This window comes from Ctenopharyngodon idella, chromosome 5 (genome assembly GCF_019924925.1).
Source record: "Ctenopharyngodon idella isolate HZGC_01 chromosome 5, HZGC01, whole genome shotgun sequence".
Lineage (NCBI taxonomy): Eukaryota > Metazoa > Chordata > Actinopteri > Cypriniformes > Xenocyprididae > Ctenopharyngodon > Ctenopharyngodon idella.
In genome coordinates, this window is record NC_067224.1 from 30072962 (window position 1) to 30095470 (window position 22509).

General features: G+C 37.8%; 1 protein-coding gene across 1 annotated transcript in view; it reads right to left on the reverse strand.

Annotated features, from left to right (window-relative positions):
• Positions 1-1445: 1445 nt before the first annotated feature.
• The window catches only part of spns2 (SPNS lysolipid transporter 2, sphingosine-1-phosphate), a 75830-nt gene continuing 54766 nt past the window's right edge, over positions 1446-22509 (reverse strand). The window contains exons 5-13 of the mRNA XM_051894281.1: positions 21800-21866; positions 18663-18805; positions 17619-17771; positions 17338-17527; positions 14366-14431; positions 13751-13849; positions 10268-10431; positions 7242-7278; positions 1446-4357 (exon numbers count right to left, since the gene is read on the reverse strand). Coding sequence (XP_051750241.1) covers positions 4346-4357; positions 7242-7278; positions 10268-10431; positions 13751-13849; positions 14366-14431; positions 17338-17527; positions 17619-17771; positions 18663-18805; positions 21800-21866 — 931 coding nt within the window. The 3' untranslated portion in view covers positions 1446-4345. The remainder of the gene's footprint in view (positions 4358-7241; positions 7279-10267; positions 10432-13750; positions 13850-14365; positions 14432-17337; positions 17528-17618; positions 17772-18662; positions 18806-21799; positions 21867-22509) is intronic.

Genomic DNA, 22509 nt, shown 5'->3' on the forward strand with positions numbered 1-22509 from the left:
TTTTTGACAGCGCCTCACGAGCTCAGTTTCTTGTGCGTATTCTTGCCTGAACGCGGCAGCGGAGTGCAGCTGGAACTTCCTTGTTGGGCTTGTCCAGAATTTAGACGGTGACAGGTCAGCGGTCTGATGAAGAACGATTCAGTGGAATTGGCGTTCGGTGACGCTTTATAAAGGCAGGCGTTTTCCGTTTTGTCCACCCTGCTGATCTCCCGCGCTCCCCCATTTCACCACAGTACCTGCGCGAGCCCACGCCCCACACTTCGAGAACCACTGTTTTAGGGTAGCCTATGAGGTAATTCTGTACTCGGCTGTGGCCACGGTTGCAGATATTTGTGAACTTTCTCGATTTGCTTTCATATGCAGTTCGGGTCACACCATGAGCAAATATTATTTTTTCATCTGTAATATGGATGAATGTGACAGCTGTTGCTAGGCACGTTTTCTCATATTTTCAGCAACAGTCACTGGCTATGTAGGTGTTTCATGTCTTGTCAACACACTGGTGACCTTCTCCGTCTACATTCTTCTTCTCTGGTGTCACAGAAACTGTTGCCGGGCAACAGAGGTGCAGTGTGCCTCTCTAAACAATGCTGGACTTTATCCAGTCCCCCAAATCCGGGCTGACTCTTACACTGCCCGATGAAAATGAAACCTTTTGCTGAGCCCACCCCCCTTCTACATCTGAAAAAGAGGAAGAGAGAGGGCTTCCTGCTCCGGAGCAGTTAAAGTCTCCTTTCTGTCCCTCCAGGTATGTGCTAATGGGGCTCTCTGACATTAGAGCACATTCATGTGCTGTAGGAGTGTAGCTGCTTCTAATCACGCTGAGAATCGGGAATATGGAAGAAGATATTTTAGTCTGATGATCTTTCATATCTTCCTTGGGTAAAAAAAAAAAAAAAAATCAGATAATACTTTACAATAAGGTTTAATAGGGCCTAATTTATAAGGATTAATTAATACATTAGGTATCATGAACAATACTTATACAAAATATATTAATCTTCATTAATGTTTATACACATATGAATACACTATTCAAAAGTTTAGAGTTGGTAAGATTTTTTTTTAATGTTTTTGAAAGAAGTATCTTATGCTTTAAAAGAACTGTTTTATATTTTAATATAATGTATGAAAAAAAGCTGAATTTTCAGCATCATTACTCCAGTGTTCAGTGTCACATGATTCTTCAGAAATCATTTTAATATGCTGATTTGCTGCACAAGAAACATTTGTTATTAATATCAATGTTGAAAACAGTTGTGCTGCTTAATATTTTTTGAAAACAATGATACATTTTTCCCCACGACTGATTAATAAGAAAAAAGAAAGAAAGCATTTATTTAACATTACAAATGTCTACTGTCTCTTTTGATCAATTCAATGCATTCTTGATGAATAAAAGTATTAATTTCTTTAAAAAAAAAAAAAAAAATACAACATATTGCTCTGTTTTGATTAAATAAGTTTATTTTGATCAGTTACATATAGGTTGTATATCCCTGTGGGAGCATCACAGTAAACGTCCTAGATACTTTTCTTCTTTATAATCACACTTGCTCTAAAAAATAAAATCACCTTTTCATTTCTGCTTGACATCAGAAATAGGTTAATTTTTACAGAATTCTTGTATGACAAGAAAATGTGCAATCTGAAATACTCAATTCTCACGATTCAGCAATTAAAATGATCTCATAAAACTGTTCATTAGCATCGGGTTTTGTTGATAAAATGAACTTGGCCTTACAAACATTAAGCCAGTCGTTCATCTGATCTAGATCACCGTGAGCATTGCCTTTCAACAAACAAATAAACAATAGTCATATAATCAGCATGTAAAATAACTTTGAAAAGATAGTAGCCAGGCAGTGAATGGGTAATAATCCCTCAAAGCTAGCACTTACAAAATGCCAGTGTAGAACTATTGGATTAGACAGTAAGAGAAACCCCCTGATCAACACATTATTCACACACCCAGTTGCTTGTGCAAAATAAATCAATTATCAGTTCATTGGTCTAACAAACATGTTGGTACACAATACATGTAGTTTTGTATAGTATAAATCATGCTGTGTGTTTGTGTGAACCGGTAAAATAATTGGCTCCTGTGAAAACACAGTTCTCTGAGATGAACAACTGAGAAATTCTTCAAATGGTGATAAGGAGGCATTTTCAAAGAAAAATAAACAAAAACGAAACTGTACATCATATCTATGACATTATTTTTCCCTTTTACCATCTTATCAGCAAGGGTAGCAAATAAACAAAACAAAAACATAATAATAAATACATTGCATTAAAGCAGTTTACAATATATTAAAATGGCTGCATAATAGTTTCTCTTTATAGTGTTTATATATATATAAAACTCATATTTGTAAAAAGAAAGAAAAAGACATCTGTAAAAGAATATTAACAATAATATAAAAAGCTTCATTAAGATAAATTTGCATGTGTAAACACATTGGATTGGACAGAATCACATTCAAAGGCTTTTCACCTTCCATGATGAAAGCTAAGAGGATATGACTGGCAAACAGGGACGGTAATTTCACATGACATGTTAAGTCAGACCTTCAAAACACAGATTAGCTTTTTTTCCCCCCTTCAATCTATAGGCAAGGTGCTTTTTTTAAGATTGGAAAGCATCAGCTTCTCTTTGAGAACAGATTTACACTTGAACGGCTTCAGACACAGACAGATATGGTAACACCAGGTTCCAGAAAAGTGACAGTGGTGTGTATGTATGTGTGTGTGCACTGAGAAAATCTTGCTAAATAGGAGAATATACAAATTATTGCCACTGTCAAAGCTTTCATTTTTGTTAATGATGAAATCTTCTTTTAAATTGCATATATTACAAACTATATTCTGAAGCAAAACCACACAGGCCAATAACAGCGAAAACTAATATTATCTGCAGTTTTACCCTCCAATTGTATTTCTTCATATCCAAGACTACTCAGTGAAAAGCAAAGTGCTTTTCTTAGTGTATGCAACATATTCAAACATCTGATTTCTACTTAAAGAAATTTCCACAAAATTCACAGAATCCACAAAAAAAAAAAAAAAAAAAAAAAGCAATCCAGAGTTAGCTTAACCTCGGAGTTAAATTTCTCCCTTTTTAAAAATGGATGGATTGCAATGTAGGCAATTAACTTGGCTGCGATACACTATCATCCTTTCTCTCTCTTCTCTTCCAGTAAAGGGATATGTAAAACCAAATGATCAAGGTAAGCCAACATACAAAGACTTTCATTCTTAAAGACTGAGCTAGTGAATCTTATCCGCAGTTAAAATGAAGGTTTGCCTGTCTGGGCAGGTAACCCGGCACTGCGGACGGAATTCCTCACTGAAAAACACTAGATAAGTGACGATAACCTTGGCTTTGTTCACTTTTTCAACATTTTGTCAGTATTTCTGCTCCCCTCTTGGGCATACTATGCGATTTATCCTGGCAGACTGTTCAGTAAAGTTCAGTATGAAAGCATTTACATGTTGTTTCTTCATTATGAAAAGATAATATTTACAATCCAGTGTCCCTTTCAGCTATAGTTTATGAAGTCCCTCCAGTTTCAGTTGTAAAAACACACAGTCAGAGCAAGAAGAGAAAAGATAATAATCGATTTCAAAGGTGTCATGTGTGGCTGCATGATGTCACTGGCACTGCATTAAAATGGTAAGTGCTAAGAAAAAGAACGGAAAATACATTTAATAATAAACAAAGAAAAGAATCTTTATAAAAGAAAAGTGACCGGAGACCAGACCTGTGTCTCTGCCAGATTTCTTAAGGCAGGACTCACCGAGTAGCTTTCGTTGGGTAGTTGATGTGACGTGAGTGATTCCTTCAGTTCTGTATTTACAGATTTTTGGGGGGCGGGTTTGGTGTGTTGGTGAGCCTCTGTTGGCTGTGAGCATCACTTGTACTGGTCTCCATTAGGAATGTGATGTTATGGCACTTGGTGCAGATCGACAGGCAGCGTGACAGGACGGGAGCGTGTGTCCGTGCTGTGTTCAGTAGTATGGCACTGAGTGCGCTAGCGCACCCTCTTCTAAACACCCACAGGAGCCCACGTGGCTCTTTATATACATCATTAATAGCTGCACACCAGCTGCTGATTGGCTGACCTCTTGCCAGCTGAAGGTTTCCTGGGGCAAGCAAGGTGCGACTCGAATTCAGAACGGCCTTCACAGAATGGTACGAAAAAGCAGAGATGACGATGATAGCGGTGATCTGAGAGTATGTTGAGTGTGCGTATAGCGAGTTAGCTGCAAGTTTTATTCCTTCTGTTTTTTTTCCCTCCACCTGTCCATCATTCCACTTTTTCTTCATTGCAGCAGCCTCTTCTCATTTGGTAACCTGAGGGAATGAAAAAGACAAAGAGGTGTCAGTCTCTGGCTGTTTATAGTTGTTGAATAAAATTTGGTGCAATAACATCCTAGTCTCTGGCTTCCCTACCGGATGTTTCATTTTAATTATTATAACTCAGTACCCAATGAGCCATCTGTCTGGTGCTGCTGGTGAGTTATACCAACCCCCATCCCCACACATACAAACTACAACCAGAGCTTCTTCCCAGCTTTGTAAGCTTCCCACAGCTGCCCCGCTGACATCACAATATGTGTATGTCACAAACTTGACAATTATTTTACTTAGTCTCAATTTATTATGGTAGTGTGCGGAAATGCAGAGAACAACAGAACTCTAAGATGATATCTGGTTGATGCAACGTAACTAAAAATGTTAAATACTAGGGTATTATGCTTAGATAATCACATCAGTGACGTTTACAGAGCATCCAGGGTCTTGTTTGGGATTTGTCTGTCATTATGCCACAAATAATCTGGCCTAGAAGCTCCTCTACTATTAAACAAATCATTGTTTTCTTCATTGTGTGCTAACACTCTCTCATATACAGTGAAAATGCAGTAATAATGGACTAATGCTGGATTTGGTTATTTAAACCAGGGGTTTTTAAGGACAAGACTATTTTAAAATACATTAAAATATATCACAATATTAAATAAACTTTTAAACAGTATTATACATAACTCTCTTATCAGTTCATATTGGATAGAATATGTATTAAGGAAATCCAACTATGTTAAAGGATTAGTTCACTTTAAAATGAAAATTACCCCAAGCTTTACTCACCCTCAAGCCATCCTAGGTGTATATGACTTTCTTCTTTCTGATGAACACAATCAGAGTTATATTAATAAATATCCTGACACTTTCAAGCTTTATAATGGCAGTGAACGTGGGAAACAAGTTTGAAGCTCAAGAAAGTGCATCCATCCATCATAAACGTACTCCACACAGCTCCGGGTGGTTAATAAAGGCCTTCTGAAGTGAAGCGATGCGTTTGTGTAAGAAAAATATCCATATTTAACAAGTTATAAAGCAAAATAACTAGCTTCCGCCAAACCGTCTTCCGTATTCAACTTACAGAAAAAGTAATAAACGTACTTTTCGTAATTTGAATATGGAAAGGCGTAAGAGTAGCATAAGCGTTTTGAACTGTGAGAGTTTTACACTTTCTTCCTAAGTTGAATATGGAAGGTGGTCTGGCGGAAGCTAGTTATTTTACTTTATAACTTGTTAAATATGGAATTTTTTTTTACACAAACGCATCGCTTCACTTCAGAAGGCCTTTATTAACCCCCCGGAGCTGTGTGGAGTACGTTTATGATGGATGGATGCACTTTCTTGAGCTTCATACTCGTTGGTCCCGTTCACTGCCATTAGCTTGGTTGCATCAGGATATTTATTAATATAACTCCGATTGTGTTCATCAGAAAGAAGAAAGTCATATATACCTAGGATGGGTTGAGGGTGAGTAAAGCTTGGGCTAATTTTCATTTTAAAGTGAACTAATCCTTTAAACTCTGCCTAAAGGGTGAATGGCTGAAATACATATCTGGTTGTGTTCATTGATTAAGAGATGCTCTCTAAAAGGAAAGACAAGCTTTTTATAGAAAAGACTCTCTATTTTCTTCTATCATGTTACTATTTGTCCTCTAAATTTAAGCTCTCACAATGCAAGATCTCTTTAGTGATTAGCACGTCTTCCGTCTGCTTTATAATCCAAGGGCAACGGTCCGTTGCTTACTCTTTCATCTTTCATTTGCTGTCTCTAATATCTTCTCATTGCATTGGTAGCAGGCCCTTCCTGTCTGAAATCTTCGGCCTTCATCAAGGCTAATGTCACAATAGTGATTTTTCCCGTACTCCCACTCCCGCTGTCACATCACCGTGCCTCCTCGTAATTCCTTTTCTAATAGCGCTTGTGTGGGTGACCGTCTGTTACGTAACCCTGCGGTTTCCTCTCCACTTTGTGCTTTGACCCCTATTGATTAGAGAACTTTTCCCATTTATATAAATGACTGAGGCAATATGTCTTGCCATCACATGCTCATTTATGCTAATTTATGTGCCTCTGACAGGCTAACCCTCAAGGCCACGGTTTGCGCTTCATCCAGCCAGAGATATCTCATTGATTTCCTGTTAAACTGCAGCCAGTTTAGGCTGTTAACCTAATAAAGAGTGGTAGTTTTGCTAATTAGAAAGTGGAGGGTGTAGTAGAAGAGTAGGACAGCTAACTTGGGACAGCCTGTCTGCAGAACAAAAATACATGACCACATTTAACAGTCACAATCCGCCCTCTCAATCGAATAGTTGCGGGACTAGTTATTTTTAGTGTACTGCTCCACACATTGTCCTCCACCTAAAAAACTGGCAACAAGAGAAGCCTATTTCCCGATGTCGTTAGATGTTTTCTTTCTCTTTCTTTTGATGCTTTACCGTTCTTTTAGGGCATACAAAGTCATGGTAATTATACAAACAGGCTCATAACAGTGAGTGTGAGAGGCTGATAAGAGAAAGAGGGGAAGGGGGCAGGAACAGAGGCTTGAAGAGGAGCCAGATTTGAGATTATTAACTGATGAAATAACCTGGTCACCCAAAGCGCTACTTAAAATATGTATTAAAATGAACAAGTGAAGCCACCAAGAGCCCAGTGCCAATTTCATAAACTATTCTATTCTATTCACTAGTATTATGATGCTCAGTTATTTTAATGTGTAAAACAAACTTGGTGTTATTATTTCTCCTCTTACAGTCCTGAATACCTTCTGACAAATAAGCTTGAACCATTGTATTCTGTATTTAAAAATGTAAACAGGATAACAGTTGTGTAACCTGGGAGCCTTTGTTGGAGGCTTGCAGGAATTTGAGGTCTTACCTTAACTGTGGACGGCTGTCGGGAAAGCTGGTTAACACTGAAAAATTAAAGGAAAAAATAGAATAATGAGGGAAAGAATTGTGTAGATATTTGTGCAATGCTTTTTATAATTGTACACTCAAATGACCAGAATATCTTAATGTAGAGTTGTCAAAGATAACATGGTAACTATGTTTAAGACATATATTCTTTAACACTAAATTTGGTATTTAAATGTCTAAAAACTGGTTGGAAATCATTAAATTATTTTTACAGGCCTGGTTTTAAATGGTAAAGATTTCACTTTACTGTATATTACATGGGTAGAAAAAAGACACTTAAAAAAGAAAAAAAAAAGGGATTTTTTTTTAAAATATATATTTTTATTTAACATAGATGCCATTATGTCAAACAGTAGTATAATATATCATACCAAAATATCATATTATGGGGTCCAAAAAATTTCTGCTAAAACTCCTGGTACTAAAATAGTTGGTTAAGATTGAGATTCTTGATGTGAGAAACACTACTTCTGTGTAGAAGCAGCTAATTATTATCTCAGCATTTTCACTTCACACTTTTTTGCCCTATAAGACATCCTAATCTTGCTTGCTTGTAATTTCACTCACTCTATTGGAAATCTCAATGTGGGGACACTTCATGGCAGTGTGATTGTCTTCCTTACAGGCTGCATGTGCTTTAACACACAGTTTGGGAATGCTTATATCTACAGTACATCCCTATGGACATATGCCAACTGATGCCAGACAGCAAAGTATATGAGACAAATGCGTGTGTGTATTTTGCGTGACTGCCTATGTGCACGGTGTTTTCCCCTGCACTATAAATGGCTCCCTCCCGGCCTAAAACAGCTAACAACCTAGAAATAAAGAACTCTTTTAAGCTCAATATATATTCCTCTGCTTCAGTGAACGCCTTTCATTTTGCATGTTGCGTCTATAAATAGAGGAAGACAAACGAGGAGGCTACATTCATGTAACAAGAGATTTGAGAATAAAGAACTACTGGGCCTGAAACAGCACAGTTAAAATACTATTTTTAGACTGGATTGAACCTTGTGATGATGCAATGCTTATAAAAAACTGTAAGAAGGGTGTTATGCAAGAGTAATGGTTGTAAATGTTTAATGTATAAATGTACAGGCTCATGACGGCTGGATATAAGCTTATAGTTTATGCTGCATCCACAAACAACTGCTTTAATCTGTAGCTGCTGCTTTTGGCATGCATGATATTGCAGATCATTACATGCCATATATAGCTGCAATTCACTGGCTATTTTAAACCATGTTGGCTACATAAAGCCAATGGTTTGGCAAAACTGTATAATCTACAACCAAATGTGGGAGTCAACTGCTTTGAATGTCTTTAAGGATACACCTTCACTTGTTATATTTACTCTATTTAAAGGTGATCATATTTATTCTAATCTTAAAAGTGAAGTATTTTTGTCACATTTATTCTAAACTTAAGTAAAGTTTTATATTCTAAATTAAGTGTTTTTGTCATTTATTTTCCTTCTGAAGTGACGTTTATAGTTTTTTGGATGTTAAAATGCTTTCTTTTATCCTATTTTAATATGCAGAGATAACTATAAATAAGTCATTCATAGGTTTGTATCCCTGAAAAAAAGCACCGTAGTGCTTCAAAACATTGCTCTGTTTATTTGAGTGTCCGACCCGCAACATTGGCTCAACCAAATGTGTGAGTTTTGGCCAGGGTTTTGTTTTGGCTATCTGTTTGTCTGACCAATAATAGAAGTGGAAAGTGTTCAGGGAAACCTACTTGAAAATAGTCAGTTATATATTATTCTGTTTGACAACTTTTAAACATAGTCATTGTATTTTTTGTTGAGATTTATTCACTAAAATTTATTTATTCAAGACCTGTATTTGTGGTTTCAAGTACGCTATTTGTATTCCACTATACGTATGATATATAGCAGGAAAAAGAGCATTAAATAATCTTGTTGAGTAGCTCCTTGTGAAAAATGACTTTAGTGATTAATCTGCCTGTTTTAATAGATGGCGAGACAAGAAGAAAAGTCAACCTCCTGGGCCGTCTCTAAGACCTATCGTGGGAAGATCTTCCGCAGTAATCCAACATACCACCCTGCCTAAAAATGTCCTCAAGTAGACAGGAAGGAAGTCATTTTTGAGTGGCAACACACACAGGAAATCCACTTGATAAAAGACTGCCACAAAAAGGAAAGTGAGTCGCAAAGTTTGGGTATCATGTTTGTCTTTACCTTTTAAGGGAATGGGACTCTTCCATAACCAAACCATCATATGTTTTAGATAAAGGTCTGTTTTAAAATGTCTATGTGTAAATATACATATATATATATAGGGTGTATATACTATATACATATTTATATAGTATCTTATAATGGCTTATGTATGACATGTTCAAATGAAATTACATGTCTGGGTAGCTTGAATAGCAGAAGACAACATTGAGGTTTATTTGATGTTCAATTCCTCTCATGTCACCATGACTGTTTTTACTGGACAAAGTCTTGCAAACACTTTATGTAAATGCTACATTCATAAACTTGCTTAGCTCGTCTCGGCCCAATGTTAGTGTACTGAAATAACATTTATTTTGAAATCTTTCTTATAACGGTTATAAAGGGAAGCACTTGATCTACTAAAGGTCATCAGTAACCCATGTGATGTGTCATTTCCCCCCTTGGCAGATCACTTATGCAGAGTGTCTTTGTATGAGAATACATCTGGATCTCTGTCCATCTATCCAGCTCGTTCATCCTCACGGATTAACTATCCACCTGAGGCTATTCACCAGGCACACAAAGATGGCCAAAGCTACCCAAAATCACCATGGCAACTGCTATTCTCCGGATTGTCATTGTCAGTGGAGGAAATGAGAAATGATAGCCCCATTTAGGAATGTAAAGTGTGGACCATTGAAACGGAAGCACCTCGACGTCATTAGAACAACGATTTAAAAGATTAGACTGAATTACTGTTAGCTATCAAGGATATGAGTATAGGTTTAAGCACTCACTGTTTCTCCGCTTTGTCACGATCATCGAGGAAGAAAAGGGCGGTGGCGAGGAAGAACATCCCCCCCAGGACGATGACAAAGGGGCAGAGCATGAGGGCATATCCCAAACTCAGGAACTGCCATAACGCTGACGTAGCGTAGCTCTCCTGCAGTGAGTCTGATATCTGCATGAACACACAGACACAAACAAAAGAGAAATCATTAGCAAACAAAGGAAAATTCTGCTGTGAGCCATCAGCGACATTAATGCAATAATTAACTTCCTAATATTGTCTTCAGGAGCTGTGCTGTGTCAATCAGTTACTGGGTGAATGGTTAATCCTTGTGTTAACTTGTCTTAAGCTTTTGGTATCTGTTCAATAGTAAGTCAATAAATCTATAAAAAGACAATTACCATTAATTAAACTTGATTCAGTCAAGGAGGCATTTAGTTTGAATATGTTTCAATTTATCATAAACTGATTCAATTTTATGCTGTTTGTTCCCTCAGGATTCACTCAGTCAATAGTCAGCGACTGGTTCTTAATGTTAAAGACCACAACATATTTCCAAAATAGTGTAGTGCAGGATGAGTCAGCAATATTTCTGTTCCTTTTTCCTAGAAGATCATTTTTAAATGCATACATCTGCTAAAATTAATTTTGTCAACTTCTTATAGTAGCATATCGACCACAAAACTCAACTTTAGGACAAAACCTACTATTTTATAACAGACCTGGGAACAAAAAAACAAAACAAAGGGATGTTTCTAGTGTTAATATGATAAAATGCTGTGTACTAGCCATTCTAACGTATTATATTATTACAAAATAAGGCAAAAGATGTATATTATGACACAAAGACACTGACAGCAGTATTGAAATGATGTTTAACAGGGCTAATAATCTCCTCGGAGTCCAGTGACTCACTTTAGCATGGCTAATCTGTTAGCATCAGCACTAGTGTGTGAGTCTCATAGGTTGGGAAGGAATGCTGACACTAAAAGGTGTATGAGTGGGTGCTGACAGTGAGGTCTGTGTCTGTGTGTGTGTGGGTATGCGTGTACCTACTTAACTATATTTTGTGGACAAATTTGTTCCCAGAAGTGAGTGAAATCTAAGAAAACCATCCTCATTTATAAAAACAAATATAAAACTAAGGGTTTTTTCTGTTAGGTTTAGGTTATGGTTATATAACTAGCTGCATTTAAAAACAAGAGAAGTCTATGGAACGTCCCCATTTATATAGCTATGTAAATGTGTCTGTGTTCAGACCACTCTCCTGTATACGTGTATATCTAGCTTTTATGATGCCAAACATTAATGTTGAACTATTTCTAATGATAAAAATAGAGCTGAGGTTGAACATTTGCGTTGCGTGTCTAATGAGGTTTTTTGCAAATAAAGAAGGTAGATTGCGGCCAATAGCCTATTTTTAAAGATAATTACACCACCCACTATGCCTATGGGTATAGATTCACTCACAGGTACTATGAATGTTTTTACATCAGTTAGAGTGAAATGGAGCATTACCAGGTATTTAGGAAATGTTATTCATTCACAGGTCTAGTGCACATTTTAGAAGAAAGTGTTGTCTGCCAGCCACATGTTCTTAAGTCCAGTTGTCTTCAGTAAGCTATTGTGTGTCACTGCTCACACAACAGCACTCTTAGTATGATGTCTGGAAAAAAAGTGTCACTGCCCAGTGTCAAAGTTACTGTGGTTTTTCTCTAAAAACTTTTTATTATTCAGAGCTGGCAGTTTTTTTTACAACAGAAATACGTCATAGCCACCATCACACTAGCTTGCCAGACCTCCGGAGTGAAATTATCAAGTAACTGTTGATGCATGACTCGGTCCTACATCGCTGGATTTGACAGGCCGGAATGCCCACACACTTCCTCTGAAGATGTACCCTCTATCTTAGAGGTAACTGAGAAGATAATTGTACTCCCAGAGAGCAAGTGAGTCATGTGAACGAACCATAAATGAAACGTCACAAAACATGTGGCAGCATTATAACCACACTGCCCAGCTGTCTGTCTGCAGGTAGGGCGTTTTGAGCAGATGGAATGTGGTGGGTTGCAAACACTGTGACTTGAGTGAACTTTCAGCATACGGCACAGTGCTAGCAACAGCAAGATTATGGAGATAATTCCAGAAGAATTTACATTTACATTTATTCATGTAGCAGAATATTTTATCCAGTACAAAGTGAAATTGATAAAATATACACGGCCATTCAAAAGTTTGGGGTTAGTATGTTTTTTTTTTTTTTTAAGAATTTATATTTTTATTCAGCAAAGATTCATTAAATGAATCAAAAGTGATATGTAATATTACAAAATATTTCTATTTCAAATAAATGCTGTTCTTTGAACTTTTTGTCAAGCCATTAAATCAATAATGTGTAAACGTAGTTCAAACACCCAAATGATAGAGATAAAAATATTGTATAAACAATATACAGACAGATTAGACACACTTCTTACCTCCTGCCGTGTGCATATGGCACACTCTTGCAGAATACTGAAGTGTATGTGTGAGACAGATAAAGAGCAAACACATTGCAAATGCACAGATAAAGAGCAAACATATTGCAAATGCACTTTTGTTGTTAAAGGTTGAAAGTGATAATGGAATAAGTGAACAATGGGTCTGAACCCTGAGCCCTACAAGACAGAGGGCTCTGAACCTGTCAAAAGCACGCACAAGAGTTACTGTTTAGTTTGGATCAACTCCATGGACTCCTGTTCGGAATGCCAGGAATGTCTACAGGAGTTGGACGTCTAGGAACCACGGCGTGCTTTTTCCGGTGTTAAGAAGAATGATGAATTGATGCTGCACTGTGATCGGTTTGCCTTTGTTTTGTTAACATGAACAAGAGTGGAAATCGGAAAAGGGAGATGGAGCCAGGGTCAGCGTACAAAATCATAGAGCCAAATGTCACACAGAACAAGGCGGCGTAGCTTATTGTTGCACACAAGTGTTTAAGAGACCGAAGGGAACACTTGCAGATGAATGTAGCCTTGAATGAGCTCATGAATAGCATAAATATAATGTCTCACGAGGAAAGGTATTACTGGAAAGACACACAGATCAGGAGGAATGGGAAACCTCCAGAGGGCTTTTGTGTAATTCTGCCATTGTGAACTCAAGAAAAAAAGCCACACATCATGTTGTGTATAGCTTAGAAAATTTCTGCTCTTTCTAGACTTAGCCTATGAACTGTATCTTTCAAAAGTGCTTGAGTGTCAATAAGCTGATTCTTCTTCACGATTGTCTATTTAGCGCATTCTGACTTTTGTGGAATGTTTGAAAAACCTATAGGCTTGCATATCTTTTGTTTAGACTTCCTTTATAGGGTTCAAACCTTAATTAGCCTGGTCAGACCCCCCAGAACCACCCTATATTGTCCATACACACCAAATACTCAATACTGAGCAATATATGCTAGTAGCAGGCAGCACTGCAGTTCACTGCCCTGTGCGTGAGACATTCTTACCAGGCCTATGAGGTATGGGCTCCCAGCATCCCCTAGTAAATGTGAGGTGAAGCCCTGGAAGGCAACAGCTGTGGCTCTTCTGGTTGGTATGACAACATACTGGAGAAAGAAAAGAAGTGATAGGAAAACAGCAGTGAGAATCACACAAACTCAAAACAGGAAAACAAAAGTGCCATGAGTGCTCACTTAAGCAGACACTGTCAGAGTACTTTACACTGACCCAAGCTGACTGGAGTTTAAGTATGCAGTAAGACCTTGGCTGACTCAACTTCATGACAGCTTTTCTTGCTAAATCTTTAACTCTACCTTACATGCACTCTATTTACTGCTTCTCTCTCTGAGTTTCTCTAACTCACTTTACTTCCTTCATACAAAAAAACATCCAAACTGAAAATGTTATTTCGTTTTATTTTCCGTGAGTGGCGTTTCCATTAAGTGCAATCAAAGGCAGCAATTTTGTCTTGGGCCCCACCCAGGCTATGCCAAACCTCGTAGTCATGCATCCCACCATTCAAAATAAGAAACTAGCCTGAGAAGATGACCACTTTTGTTACAGTTAAAGGCTTTAAAGTTTCCACTCGACCCAGCAGATAAATACAGGCTTTCAATACGAACCATTAAAATGTCCGCTGTAATGGCCCAGTTCAAAAAGAGCAGCGTCTCTCCGATGAAAATGCAGATCTGAGGAGAAAAAGAGGGGGGGTGGGGGGGTTAGAAGAGGAAAGGTCAATTATATTTCTTTCATTCTTTAAAATGAAAAGTTGCTGTACTATATATATATACACACACACACACACACACAGATAGCAGGGTTTGCAGTTGGTCAAAGATTAAATTAACCCAGCTCATCTACTAAATCAAAAAAAACCCAATAAATGTTGTGGAATTTTGAAAACATGTCATTATCCTGTGGTTGTGTTATGTGTAATTTTTGATTTTGAGGGCAACAGAACTGTGTCATGCTCCAAACCGTAAAAAAGAGACGAGCGGTTAACATTAAACTAGAGTGGAACTCAAAAATGTCTGGCGGCTGAAAACGTGTCACGTTTAACAATATATTTCAACAGATTCGTGCAATCCCACGAGAACAGACGAACCGATTTAAGCTTTCCCACATAAATTAACTGATATCCCACAGTGTCTGGTCTGGATTTTCAAGGTGCTTATGGCAGACTGAGACACACGCATTGAATATCTCCACTAATCTTAGTGACTTGACAGAATGTAGATGGTCTCTCCACATCTCTGAGGCCAGAATACGACTGACGGCAGCTGCTGGGGTCAAACCAGACGGGATTGTGTGGAGAACTGTAGGTTGCAAGGGAATTTGATCATTCAAGTGGCCGTTTTGAATTTGACAGGGTCTTATGTTGGGTTCAGAGTGATATGTTGCACAGGGCTGACAGAGGAATGACCTCGGGGTGTGAAATGGAGGTAATGGTTTTAGTATGTGGGTCTAGAACCTTCCATTTATATGCCAGAGTGAGAGAATATCTGAATAGAAGGTGAGGAAATGAAAGCATGAAAGTGTGCGTGTGTTTGGACATGTTTGTATGAAACTCTGTCCCAAAGTGACTTGAGGCTCAGACAGCATGACGGACAGACGGACAGACAGGCTAAAACTGTAAAGCCCTGCAGGACTCTGGTTAAGGACTGAATTGTGATCAGCCAACATGCTGACGAGACAGCAGCTGTCCCTGCTGGAACAGACCCTGACAGAGCTCCAGCGTGCTGTCACATTCTCAGACTGCACATCTGTCACTATCAAATTTTCTCACTCTAAATATTTTCCCTCCTTAAAGTTTTGGATTCCTTGTTTTTCGTATGCTCCATTTGGATGTAATTACAGAAGCCTTCTGACAGGTGATTGAAGGGGTGCTCATGTCTTCAGTTGGGGGCTGGCTGCGGCTGCCACTGTAATTTTACCTGTTTGACAAGATGGCATGAAGGCATGTGGTCCAAATTATGTGTCTATCATTTCTATAAATACCCTAAAGTTGAAATTTACTGTAAAATCTGGACTGATTGTTGCTCTCAGTAAAACTGACAGAAATATACTTTTTCATTTGCACATTTTCCAATTTGCAATAAAGTGATTTTCCATTTGAAGGTTAAATAACAAAAAGTATTTGCTTTCTAACAGTTTAGTGAGATAACTATTTTTTATAAAAAAAAAATACAATATACACTACTATTCAAAAGTTTGGGGTTATTAAGATTTTTTTGTAATGTCTCTTATGAAAAAATACAAGAAGGCTGCATTTATTTGATTAAAAAATACAGTAAAAACAGTAATATTGTGGAATATTATATTGTGAAAAATATTTGTACATTTTTCTCAGGATTCTTTGATTGAAACATTATAAATGACTTTACTGTCACTTTTGATCAATTTAATACATCTTTGCTGGATAAAAGTATTCATTTCTTTTCAAAAAAGCTTACTGAACCCAAACTTTTGAACGGTGGGTTATATTTTATATTATCAATTGTTATTCTTGTCTTGGGCCACTTAAAGATCAAGATCCAACCCAAGATTAGAGTCCATGAGACCCCAGGTCAGACCGTTTGCTTTTATAGACCTAAGACTTTTCACAAAAGAACAAGAGATTGCAAAACCAGTTCAGTTGAGGGTACAGTTAGTGAGTCTTTCATAGTTAAGATAAGATGGCAAACGTTGAGCAAGCTTAGAGTTTCTCAAACATAACATCAGAAAGATGGCATTATCACGGTGTACTAGGTTCTTTTGTCCATAGGAAAGACAAGCAGTCCCTAAAAATACTTTCTCATCAGACTTTTCATCATAAACACGAGATTCCCAGTCCAGTTTGGCCCTCTAGGGAGCGTGCAGCATTTTGTTTTGACCTGATTGTTTTTTTGTTGGAAAAATGAGCGTGACCTTGTAGAATATTATCTTTGTTTTCTTATTCAGCATAACTTTTTCTCTATTAGTGACTCACAAATGCCACAGTCCATTGTTTCTCAGCAGTAACTGTGAAAACTGCTCCCTCTTCCTGCTTTACATGCCAATTAAACAAGTACACAGTGCCTGTCGCTCTTATTCTTTTAGTGTTGGGCTTCAACCTAACAACCCTGCCAAGCAACTATGGCTGTTAAACCCACTGAATGCAACAGACTTTATATCGTTTAAAGCCTTATATTAAACTGAATAGATGTGACCTTATTTAACTTTGACTGAGAGGACTCGTTGTAATACAAGTATAGTCAGAAGGGAGTTGTACTAGAGATATTCAGGCCACAGTGTTAAGAAGCACTTCAGGAGAGAATCACAGTGTTTACACCACAATTCAACCATTATAATCAGAACTTTTTACGTTAAGTGTCTTAATATTGTAATAATAGATCAAGTGTAATTCATTAAATATAGTTAATGTAATGAGTTTTGATATATATCAGAGTCTTATCTTTTTTTCAAATATGCAGTGTGTGTGTGTGTGTGTGTGTTTTACTGGAAGACAAATCAAAAAGACCAACTTATACTTTTTTTAAGTGTAAAATCCAAAAGTTCAAAAGTATAACTTTACTTTTGAAGTAAGCTGAAAATGAACAGTAAAAGTGCTACTTACATATGCTCCCACAATGCTCTTCTTGGCCACAACAAAAATGAGGCAGATGAAGATAGCAGAGCCCAGCATGCTGACCGCACACACCAGCGGGTCGGCACGCTCTGTCTTCTGACGGCAGAGCCGTGTAGTTACAGCGCCGATCACGACTCCCAACAGCCCTGTCACGCAGGTGATGGCTCCAAATATCAAACTGGAGATCAGAGAGAAACATAGCTGTTGTCAAAAGTGTAACATTTGTGTTTGAACACTAGGTTTCAAGTAGAGTGTGTGTGTGTTCTGACCTGTCTTTGCTGCTGCAGGGTTGATAGGTGCAGCTCACTGCTGTTTTCTGCACCACCTGAGCTCTAACTAGGTACTGCGGGATCCAGATCCCAAACGCCCCCGTGGCAAATGACACTGCGGCCGATGCCAGAGATGAAAATACATAACTACGGCTAGGGAGCAGAAAGAAAACGAATGAATATCCAATTCTTTTCTTCTGAATGTTTTTCTTTTTTTTCTTCTTCTTTTTTTTTTTTTTTGCATTTCCTGTTTTTCTGTTATTTTTGCTCTTTATGTCTTTCTGACGTAATGTATATGGTCACTGTGATTTTGCCATTCCTGTCCAAAAACATAGTCCTAACCCTATCCCTACCCCTAAACCTAACCCATAATTTATCCCTAAAATCAGAGGGAAATAATAGGTGAGAATGGTGTTGAAGCTCCTAACCCTTGTTGTAAGCCTAAATGTGACATTAACTAAAAAACTATCCCTCAAATCTGGTTGGAATGTTGTTGATTGGAATGTTGTTCCAGGATCAACAAGGATGTTGATCCAGGAACATGTTATACTTGGTGGAATCTTGTTAACCGTGACGGTAATATGAGTAGTTGACATACAATATGCACATTTCCTACTTTCATCAGTTTTGCCACAACAAAGATGGTTGGTCTAGTGGTGTGAAAAATACACTGAAAAATAATGCGTATATAATATTTATACAATTAGATAATGTTATTGATAATCGATATTGTGTAATTTTTTTCGTAAATGGAAAATCTCAAAGTGTTTAAAAACACAATCAATTAAAATTATAGAATGTAATTAAAATTTTGTTAAATTATAGTTTGTCACACCACATGATATGCAGAAACTACTTTAATGCCAGCTACTCCAATAAACTGTCACCATGTTCAAATGAAGGCAGCACTGTACAAAGAGACATCGAGGATCCCAATATTCTAGCTCAATGGTTGATTGCATATGGTACGCCCCAATCCTGAACATTTAGTCCATTTCATTCTTGAGTAATGGATAAAAAAAAAAGAATAAACAAGTGGCATACTTTTTGGCAAGAGCTTTCATGTCACAGAGCCAGGAAGTGCGTGCATGTAAACGTCCAGCAAGTTGGTCGGCAATCCCTCTCTTCGGCTCAGGGACAAAGATGAGGATGAGGAACCCAGCAGTCAACCCCAACATTGGAGAAACCTTGAGATAGAAGATAAAAAACATATATTGCAGAGTTTAAAAAAATAATTTTCTTATGTATTAATGCCTTTCCAGAAAAATATCTAAACATACTTAAAACAATATAAATGAGAAGCAAATTACTTTTTTGTATGACATTTTCAGTTAATATATCTTGAATACAAAATCAAAATCAAGCCTTATCCTATATAAAGTCTATCTTACACAATTTGTAGGTGTTTTTAATGGGAAAAAGCAAAAATGCTGCTTAATGCTCTTTGCTGTAACTAGACTAAACATTTTGCTTGTATTACTGTGAGTCTGTGCCGTCTGTTAAACAAAATCTTGTGGGCTGAACAATAAGAAACCGTCTCACATCCTGTTTGGTCTAGCAAGTTATTCGTAGAGTTCATAACGGTGGTGTTATGTATTTTCTGATTAGTTTACAGTTTTTCTATATTACAGAGGAGTTTTATTTATATTCACATAAGGGTGTGTAGTGCTGGCAGGGAACTAGACTGCAGCGTGAAGTGGACTCCATTAGGTGATGTTTCTTTACTCCATCCTCGCGTTTTCTTTCTCAGTTTTCTCCCTTGTGTGGGAGCAGCTGCGGTCCACCAGGCCATGAGCTATTATCTCTTTTATCATCCTTCCTGATGGCTACAGCAGCACAGTGTGTGTATGTGTGTGTGCATGTGTTTGTTAGTTCGCTCGCCCACATGGAAGCAGCGCAAGCGCCTCTGTCGCTTGTGAAAGCCAAAGCAATTCTGTCTGTCAGACGCAATCCTCCTGGAGATCATTTATAGCACATTAAAGCAAAGCTCTGCTCAAAATTCTGTCTTATGGGTGTGTATATGCGTTCTTGTAAAGATTTAGTCATCTGCACTGCAAAAAATGTTCCTAATCATTATTTTTGTCTTATTTTCTGGCAAAAAAAAAAATCCCTTGATTTATAATTGTGCGCATGATTTAGCAAATCGAGGGAATGAATTAGTAAATCGTGCGTAGTGTGTATGATTTAGCCTGCTAATTTTTTTTTTTTTTTTGTGATTCTTTATTTATTAAAGATTTTAGCCTGCTATTTTTTTCCTGCATGTCATGTGTGGGGCTCCGTAGTTTTAAACATTATATACAACCTAACTTAATTCAAGATACATTCTCCAAATACAAGTTTGAGAATATATTGGAGAATAATTATTAGAATTATTTATTATTATCTATACACATTTGCTAAATTCATTAATGTTTTTTTTATGTGTTATATATATATATATATATATATATATTTTTTTTTTTAGTGTTCAGCATTATGAATCTTTATTAAGAACATCATGAGACTGAAGCAGATCACTGCATCCCATTGATATGCTGCTGTTTTCTGCATTATAGTGTGATTCTGTGGACTGAATGTGTCTCTGTGTGCGCTGCAGTGCTTTTGATACAGAGCTGCAGTGTCTCGCTAAAGCCTGGATTTGGTCTTGTTATCCCTCCGTAACTAGAAAACCCAGCAGCCGTAAAAGAGGTCTTTGCAGTGGACCTATTTTCTAACTGTCACACTGTGGAGATCCCTCCTTACCTCTCTGGTTTAGATTCAAAGCCTTCAGTGATCAGTCATCTTGAACTCTGACTCTGTCTAGCACTCTGTCAGACGCTGCCCTTTCCTGCTAATCTCAAGCTAGTGCTGTATCTTCTTTCGTGCTTGGGTTAGAGTTGGAACGCCAAAGAACGAGTATAATCAAAAAAAGCAAGATCAAGGTGCTATTTCTCCTGGCATTTCCCCTCTCCGACCTGCAGAAGATTGATATGGCTCTCAATAATTATGATATAATCCTCCACTCCAAAAAAACACACTCCCTCTTCGAGAACGGAAGGCGATTGAGTTCTTTAGGGGCCTGCAAAACAAGCGGAAAGTGGCACGGAGTGTTTTTTCCCTTCTCAGAGCAGGATATGGCTGATATGGAGTCCCTTTTCATCGGTCTGATGTTTTTATACTCATTTAAAGTGCTAGTGATGATTAATAGTCCCCTAAACCATGAGCTTTGTCTCCTCAAGTAATGTTTTACTGCATCCAAGAGCTCAAACAATGGAGCTCCGCTACTGTTTGCAAAAGAGTTCAGATAAACTTGCTACCAAATAAAGCCATTTATGTTCCTGAGGGTCATATAACTGTCATGTAGAGAGGTGTTTCTGTAAGCATGAGAGGGTTTAAAGCTCCTCTTAAAGTCTCCTTTTAGGCCTAAGAGCTCGACAACAGAACCTCGCTGGAGTTTTAAGAGGCAGCCACACAACACGCTTAATTCAAGTTCAGGATAAGACCCTCTGTGGATTCTTTATGACCCAGAGAAAGGAACAAGTAATGAAGCCCACCTGTTAACTTGAGCATTCACCTGTTAAAGTTTTAACTGAACAAGAGAAGCAGTTGGTTTCAAAACAAAGCTGAGCTAATGAAGGAAGAAAGACTGGAATCTAAAGCACCTCAGAGGCCTCTCACTTTCTCCAAAAAGGTGTTTTTGCTCTCTCTCTTCTGCTGCTCAAAAAGTTCCTCTCACTCAATCATTTCATAATTTAGTCGTTTTAGCTGCATTAGCTGCTCTTTTGGTTAGCACTGTAATACATCAAGGCTACTGAGGAGTATCCTACAACAAAAGGGTCTGTGTAAGCAAGCCTCTTCTCCTGGGTCTCTGCAGTACAAAGACCTTGCTACTGCATTACTCACGGATAGCGTGTATCGAGTATAGCGTGTATCGGGACTCGAGAGAGCTGGAGGTAATGCTAAATTAATGCACTTGAGCTAGCTGGGTTGTCAGTGCCCATTGCACTGGCTTCAAGGGGGGAGGAATGTTATGTTGCTTTTTCAAGAGACGGGCTAAAGGTATTTCGGGATTCACCTGTCTGCCATGGGTTTTAGGGATATTTTTGAGCAGGCCAAGAGGAAATGCTGTGTATTTGTGGAGGCTGTGCATGCTTCCTCTAAAATATTGATACAACACACGGAGACATTTCAACAGCTCTTACCCTCAGCGCCCAGTACCAATGCCCTCCAGCGTCTTTAGCAATGGATCCCAGAATGTAGCCCAGACCGCTGCGGACAGAGAGCAAAACATGTCATTATACACAAGCAAACATATCATATTCTAAGCATAAACATCCACTCTCCAGCTGGTTTACGGGTCTTAGCTAATTTAAGCAGAACTGAGCCACGGTTAATTTAGTTTTGAATAGTTTTTATTGTAATAATTGTTAGTTGTTTTTTTTTATTCAGTTTTTAAATTTGAGTTTTAGTATATTAGGGAAGCCAAAATTAATGTGCTAAATGGTGAAATTAAAATATTTATGTAGACATGTACATTTCTAAGCCTAATCTAGTTTTATTGCAATCTACTGCCATTTTCATTTTCATTTTATATCAAAGTGGGTTAACAGGGGTGCGCATCAGTGGTATGCAGGTGCGCATGCGTGGTAAAAACGATACTCAACAGAAAACATGGAGGGAAGCGGTTTTGAGTACCGGCTCACAGGGACATGTTTACTTACTGAAGTAGGATTTTTCTTCATCTCTGGTAAGATAGCAATCATGATGATAAGTGTGTTCTTTAATTATTAGGTGTGCAAAGGATTGCAGTTAATCCGTGATCCGTACAGATAAGGTCCAACGGTTCGGCACGCATGTGATTCGCGGATTAACTGCTAAATTTAGCCATCATAGAGTGAAAGTCTATCAGTTG